The sequence below is a fragment of the Crocodylus porosus genome, unplaced genomic scaffold, assembly GCF_001723895.1.
Source record: "Crocodylus porosus isolate Cpor-Errol unplaced genomic scaffold, CroPor_comp1, whole genome shotgun sequence".
In the NCBI taxonomy this organism is placed as follows: domain Eukaryota; kingdom Metazoa; phylum Chordata; order Crocodylia; family Crocodylidae; genus Crocodylus; species Crocodylus porosus.
Window position 1 is genome coordinate 128,506 of NW_017728953.1, and position 7,380 is coordinate 135,885.

At 66.0% G+C, this 7,380-nt stretch overlaps 1 protein-coding gene across 1 annotated transcript; it reads right to left on the minus strand.

Moving 5' to 3' along the window:
* Positions 1–454: 454 nt before the first annotated feature.
* On the minus strand, positions 455–4,681 carry NR4A1 (nuclear receptor subfamily 4 group A member 1). Its single transcript, XM_019556486.1, has 6 exons — positions 3,707–4,681; positions 2,924–3,053; positions 2,479–2,630; positions 2,034–2,236; positions 1,575–1,753; positions 455–1,321 (listed from the first exon to the last, which is right to left on the minus strand). Exons 1-6 carry the CDS (start codon positions 4,523–4,525, stop codon positions 1,065–1,067), a joined length of 1,740 nt encoding a protein of 579 aa, XP_019412031.1. The 5' UTR covers positions 4,526–4,681; the 3' UTR covers positions 455–1,064.
* Positions 4,682–7,380: the final 2,699 nt, after the last annotated feature.

The following is a 7,380-nucleotide window of genomic DNA, read 5'->3' on the forward strand; positions in this document are numbered from 1 at the left end:
TTGGGCTGGGGGGGGGTCCCTGCCCCTCTCCTCCCAGCGGCAGCACAAGGGTCGCCCCTGAGCAAAGCTGGTGCAGAGGGACAGGGTCAAGGATCCCAATAAAGTGACCCTAGGAAAGCACACGGGGCACAGGACCCAACCCCATTTCCCTGCTCCCCACTGAAGGGCCAAGAGACCCTAATCTCAGAGGAACCTGGACTGTCTCAGGCTGCCCAGTCCCAGCTGCACAGAGCAGCTCTTGGTCCTGCTTCCCCAGGGACAATATCCCACCCAACCGCTGCCCCATTCAGCGCTCCTCCGGATAAAAGACAAGCCCTCACGACACCCTGGCCACAACACCAGCAGCACCCATCAGCTGCACTTCCCCCCCGCCAACACCAGGAGCCTGCGGGCCCATGCGCTGCACTGCTGGGATCAGCCCTACACCCACAGCACGGAGGCAGCAGAAGCCGCAGGGGCTCACAGCTTTTTTATTTTAATATATTAAATAGATACTCATCGGAAAAGAGGAGCACGTGGCTAATCCAGAAAAAAAATAATAGACAAATATAAATGTGCTTTGCAAGGGGTGCATGGGGCTATGTACAGCAAGGGCGGGGGGGGCCAAGGCAGGCACTGTGCATCCCCACCCCACGATCAGCTATTTACAAAAAGCTTTTATATTTGTACAAAAGAGGTGACAGGAGGGGGCAGCCAGGGCCTGGGGGCAGCACGAGCCTGCTGGGGGGATGGAGACTGGCTGGGGAGTCAGCGCCAGGGATGATGCACACCAGGGGCAGGGAAGGCAGCTTGGCCCCCAGGCCCCCAGCCAGTGCCTGGCAGGGGTGCAGCTGCCAGCACGTCCTGGCCCAAGGGGGCGGGGGCAGCAGGCACGGGGCGTTGTGCGTCTCAGTCCGTCACCCTAAAGGCACATGGGTCTCTCCACAGAGAGGGCATGTGGGCAGTGCCCAGCTGGCATGGGGCAGGGCAGCCCCCTTCCAGCGAGTCCCGGCTCTCTGGGAACGCCATTCGTCTCCCCTCCTGCACTGCAGCAGGCAGGGGAGCAGGTCCATCAACCGTGCCACTCAGAAGGGCAACGTGTCCATGAAGATCTTGTCCACAATGGGTGGGGGTGGCACCAGGTCCTCCAGCTTCAGGTAGAAGATGCGCTGCAGGCCCTGGGTGCAGAGCGTGCGCAGCTCGGGCAGCTTGCCCAGCAGCTTGGACAGGCAGCTGGGGCGGGCGGGCTCACCCGCCGTGCTCGACACATGGTCCTTCAGGCAGCCCACGATGCAGTTCTGCAGCTCCTCCACCTTCTTGGGTTCCTTCAGCCCATGCCGGTCTGCAGGGGAGAGGAGGGAGGTCACCCAAGGGTTGCCATTATACCCTCTCCTCCCTGGGGGGAGGCAAAGTTGGCAGGGGCAGACCCTTCCCTTGCCCCCATGTCATGGTGAGGGGTTTGCGCCCACGCCCCCCATCCCAGCCTGCAGCCAGGCTGGGCGCAGGGCCTGCAAGGACATGCCCACAGGAAGCCCCCAACCCCGGAGGTAGCCAGAGTCCCAGCTCTTGGCTCAGCATCTCCCTCCGGCCCCCACCTGTGATGATGACGAGAGCGGCAAGGCAGGAGAAGGAGGGCACGTCGATGCTCATGCGCCGCAGGCCCTGGGAGAACTCCAAGATGGAGTCGATCCACTCGCCGAAGCCACGTACACACTGCGCCCGGTGCAGCACCACCCCGTTGCAGAAGATGAGCTTGCCTTCCTCAGGCTTTGACCTGTGGACATAGCGGAGCCGTCACAGGGTGGCTGGGGGCTCCCGGAGTCCGAGCAGGGGTGGAAGCACCTGAGCAGGGGGGGCAGTGGGGGAGCAGCTGGGCCAGACCCCCTCTCCCCCGAAGCTGAGGACGATGCTGAAAGGATGAAGGCTCTGGCTGCAAACAGCAGGGGACCCGAGAGGCACGTCCCAGCAAGGGACACGCAGCACCTGGGGGGTCCGGCCTACCCACCCCACACCCCCCGGGCAGGTGAGGGAGCGACAGGGCCCTGGGCACTCGCCTGTAAGCCAGCCGCAGGATGAAGAGCTCCAGGAAGGCGGACTCCAGGAGCAGGTCCTGGTCCTGGCGAGGCAGCTCCGCAAAGCCCTGGATCCGCTCAGCCCACTTGCGGATGACATCCATGGAGCCGGCGAGCAGGTCGTAGAACTGCTGCACGTCCACCGCCTCCTCCTTCTCCAGCTGGCAGGATGCCGTCTCCTGGAACTGTGGGGCCACCATGCAGGGGTTACTGCCCCAGCCCCACCATGGTCCCACCTCTGCCCACAGGACCTAACAGAGCTGCCAGTGCCTGCAGGGCTGGAAGCGCCACCTCGCCACAACGCAAGGATGTCCAGGCCCCTCCGCCTGGCCAGCCCCAATGCTACTGGGCCCACTGGCCAGGGGAAGCGAGGAGCTTACTGAGGCTGTGGGACCCCCCCAGACCCTGGCTTAGGATGGGTCAGTACCTTGGAGTAGTCCAACTTGGTGGTGCTGGGGATGGAGTCAATGTGCGCCCGCACGAGGGAGGTGATGAGGCTGACGGGGGAAACGTCCTGGGCTTGCTTGGGTTTCGATGGGAGCCGGCCCCGGCGGCCTTTCAGGCTGTCTGTCCGGACCACTGCAGAGAGACGGAGACAGAGCGGGGTGAGAGCCAGGCATGGGGTGGCAAAGCCCCCTCCTTTCCCAGGGCCCCTGTACAGGGGCTGGAAGCTGTTGCCCCACATGCAGGTGGGGCTGGATTTGAGCTCCAGGCCAAAACCCCCCAAACCCAGCCCTGAAGCGTTTGAAATGGGATGAAGGCTCCTGGACCAGATGGGCCCATGGCTCGCGCTGGCTCCCAGCCCAGGGCAGCCGGGGATGGGGGTGCCCCGGCTCGGACTCCACCCCCATCTCCGGCGGGGCATGCCGTACCTTCTTTGACCATGCCCACGGCAAGGCACTTCTGGAAGCGGCAGAACTGGCACCGGTTCCTCCGCCGCTTGTCCACAGGGCAGTCTTTGTTGGCCAGGCAGATGTACTTGGCATTCTTCTGCACTGTGCGCTGCAGGGGCAGGGAGGGGCACGCGGCACATCAGCCCCCGGCAAGCAGCAGGGGCAAGAGGCCCGGCTCCTGGCTCCCAGCTCAGGACAGCGGCAACAATAGCCCTTCTGTCCCCCGAATACTTTTGTCGGCCTCTTTCCCACCCAGGCTCTGGCTGCACATCCGAGGGCCTGCGCTCCCGGACACGGAGTGGGCGCAGAAGCCGCGGCTATCCCCGGAGGACACGCACAGAGCCACTGCCCCAGTCCATCTCTGCCCCAACACAGGGACGGGTGTCAGGACTGTCCCCATCCCATGGAAGCAGCAGGGGAGCGAGCTTTGCTGGGGACTTTGAAGGTTTCAGGGACAGAGACCCCCTAGGAGGAAGCAGGGCCTTGGTTTCTGAAGCTGGAGCCTCAGGGTCACAAGCTTTTGGGCTACCCCAGCTTCCCGTGGCTGCAAGGAGCTGCGCTGTGTCTGCAGCAGTCCCGAGCGCGAGCGCCGCAGTGTCCTGGGCTGCCCGGGACAGATGTGGCTTCTGGGGGCTCTCCCCAATGGCCCACCGCTTTGTACGGCGATCAGGGGCAGCCCTGGGACCTCTCCGCTCTCTCCCCCCACCCCGAACAGCCAGAACCAGGGATGCTCCCCGGCAAGGAACCGCATGCCTTTCTCACCTTGAAGAAGCCCTTGCAGCCCTCGCAGGTGCGGACGCCGTAGTGCTGGCATGAGGCATTGTCCCCGCACACGGCGCAACGGCCCTCGTTGCTACCAGGGCTGCGCGTCTTGGTGGGTGACAGCGAGCCGTCCATCAGGGCCGGGCTGTCCAGCAGGGGTGAAGCCTGGCCCAGGGGCAGGCCGGGGAAGCCCGCCGGGGTGCTCTGGGAGAGGGCAAAGAGGTCCGTGTCCGCCAGGGGCTGGTCCAGGCGGGGCACCGGCGGCTGGGTCTTCAGGGGGCTCTGGGGGACCCCAGAGCCATGAACCGAGGACCCGAAGGTAAAGAAGGCCGGCTGGGGGGTGCCGCTTTTGGGCGGCTCAGCCCAGGGCCGCACGGCTTCGTAGCTTGGGGGGGGAGAGTAGGGCCCAAAGGGGCTGTCCCAGGCCGGCCCCGGGGGGTTCTGGAAGCCAGGGGTGGAGGGCGATGGGATGGAGCAGGGGCTGCCGTAGTAGTCCGAGCCACTCGAGGACAGGGTCTCATCCAGCTGGCTGCTGAAGGGGCCGGGGTAGCAGCCGTAGACCTGGAAGTCCTCCAGCTTGAAGGCGGCGGTGGGGGGTGGGCCGGCGGCCGGCAGCTGGCACAGGAAGGCGTCAAACTCGCCGGCGTAGCCGTCCATGAAGGTGCTGAAGCTGGGCAGCGAGGGGGGTGCTGACAGCTCTGCGCCCGCCAGGTCCATGCCAAGTTTGCCGGCTTCGGGGCTCAGGAAGTCTGCCTGGTAGCGCTCAGCCAGCCCGGCGCTCTGGGGCACGCTGCCATACTGCGCCTGGATGCAGGGCATTTCTGCGGGGAGAGGGAAGGAGGAACCGAGTGAGTGCCGGGACGTGCCGGTCCGGAGCTGCAGGGGGGATACCGGCCCCTGGAACGACTACCCACCGCGTTCGCTCCCCCCTTGCACCTCTCCTCCCTCGCCCCAGACTACTGAGCTGCAAGCTCCACAGGGCAGACACTGGCTTCCCCTCACAGACCAGAGGCCATGGAGATGGGCACCTTCCCTGGCAGGGCTCCGTCAGCTGCACCCCCAGAGCGAGGTGGCAACACGCGGTCGCTCCACCCCTCGCATCCGCGAAGCTGAAGCCCTGCAGGAGCACGGGGACCGGGCTGCCTGGTGCTCCCGTGGCACAGACCAGGAGCTCAGCCCACGGCAGCTCAGCACCAGGAGCCCGCAGGGCCAGACCTGGGAGAAGTCCTGGCCTGGGGTGCGAGCTTGGAGGAAGGGCAGGACGGGGCCGCTGTGACAGCTCGTCTCTGACACCCACCCAAGATCTCCGACACCCGCCCAAGCTCGGAGCCACGTAAATTAAGATTGTCAACGCTGCGCCCGAGGTGTGAAAAGCCGTAAAAAGAATGAGCTGAGGGGTGGGAGGGCACAAGCCCACGCTAGCTGGTGATGGCGCCGGTCTAACCCACTGGCACAAGCTCGTCCTCGGGGAAGGTCATTCAGAGCCAGCCGTGGGGCTGGAGGTGCCAGGCCAGCAAAGGAAGAAGGGAGCCCATGATGGAGCAGGGCCTCCCATGCAGACCAAAAGCCCAGGAGGGCCCCTGGTGCCAGGCTGCCCCATATCCAAGTGCCCCCATCACTGCTCTGCCCAGCCCCAGATTTCTGCTCAGGTCATGGCAACACCCAGGCCCCAGCTCCAAGACCAGAGGACGGTTGCTACGAACGCTTGGTGTGGGGCACAAATGAGGAGGGTGGGAGAGGGGTAAGAAGACCAGCTCTGCCCCCCGGGGCTCGCCCGCCAGCACCTTTGCTTCGCGGCAGGACAGATGTTTGACCCCGGCCACGCCCTGGCCTGGGGGCTTTGCTGCCCCATGCCGGCTGCCCAGCTGCTGCAACACTGCTGCGGCCGTGCACGCCAGACCCGTAACTGGAGTCCCTGGCAGAGCTGGCAGCCTCGGGGCCAGGCAATAGCGTCCTTCATCTCACAGACCTTTAAAGGTCGTGTTCGGGTGGGCCATGCAGGACCGCTGAATGCCGAGGCACCAGGAGGCCATGGTGCTGGTGGGGGGTTTCATGCTCCTTCAGGCAAGATGCTCCTCCAAATTCAGCTGCTTTGCCCAGTCCTGCTCACCCCCCAGTGACGCCCCTTGGCACGCGCTTGGGACCCGGGGCTCAAAGAGCTTCGCCACGGGAGCAGCTGTCCCACCCTCGCTGCATTCGTGCCCGGCCCTGAGCACCGCAGGGCTGCTCCGGGTGAGCTCGGGAACATCAAGGCACCCCGAAGCCAGATTCTGGCTGCAACCCCTGATCCTGTTAAAACTAGGGGGGTGAGCAGCGAGTGCTTCCAGCCAAGGCAGCGTGATGCAGGGAGGGGAAACTCTGAACTGTCCCGCCAGCCAAGGGGAGCGCGGGGCCAACATTCCCACCTCCCAGCGGAGGACACTGGCCCCGTGCTCCCAAAATAGGAGCTTGGCGCTGGGCTGCGAAGCCTTGCTAGGATTTACAGTATCCAGCGCCTGGAACAGATGCTCCCCAGCCTCCTTGTGACAATATTTATGAACCGTCCAAAGAAGGGCCGAGGCTGGGAAGCGCGGAACCGGCGAGCGGGCGCTGGGCACCTTTACTCCAGGCCAGGACCTGGCCCACAGCACTTGTGCATGAGCAAAGCGTGGGGAGAGCTCTGCCAAGGGGAGCAGGGCCATGCCAGCACCGCCCCAGGGCCCTGCAGCCCCGGGGGGCTTGGGTCTAGCTACAGCCCCTTGCTCAGCCCTGCCCGCACAGGAGCAGCAGAGGCTTGTGCGTGCCCGGGCAGCCACGGCCCCGCTCCCCAGGCCCCGCTGGGGGAGTCCGGGCATGAGACAGGACAGGGCTTGGACCCATGGCTGAGCCATGCCCAGCCCATCCCTTCTGCCAGCGCTTCTCCCCCAGGCTGCCAAGGCCCCGGGGCGGGGGGGGGGTTCCTTTCCAGGGGCTGCAATGGTGGCGTTGCAGAGGTGTCCTGCCCTGCTGCCCCCCGGTCCTTGCAACGGGGGAACTGTGCTGTTTTCTGCGGCCGAGAGGGAGAACTAAGAGCTCTCGCCCCCCTGCTGCGGGCATCACAAGGGAGGCTTGGTCCTGGCTGGTTGCCATCGCCTGCTCCACGACTTATGTAAAGGGAGGCATCCTCCTGCCCTCCCGATGGCGATTCCCGGGGCCAGCGCAGCCCCCTCCCCACAAAACCCCCTGCACTAAAGGAACTGCTCGGAGGTGCCCCTGGAGGCGCGTGTGGGGTCCGGGCCCAGGCACCCCCGGGCGTGCAGCCGGGGCGGGACACGGGGCCTGATCCTGGAAAGAAGCTACAGAGCCTGACGCGCCCCCACAGCTGCCCACGCCCGCAGGATCCCAGCCTCCCCCACGAAGCAGGCAGTGCCCGGCGCAGGGCACAGGCTGGGGCGAGAGGCGGGGAGCGGGGGCAAGGGCTGCCAGGTGCCTGGGCAGAAGCTGCACCTGTTGCTTGCTCCGGCCAAAAGATGCCCCCCCCGTGGAGGCGCGGGACCTCTCCGGTCTGCCCCGCACTGCCCGGCCCCCTGGTCTGCAAATCGGGGGGGGGGGCGCCCGCCACCCGCCCGCGCGGGGACGTCTGCGCCAGGGCTGGGGCAGGGGAGTCCCGCTCCTCTCGCCCCCCACGCGTGCCCTGGGACCCCCGGGGGCAGCGC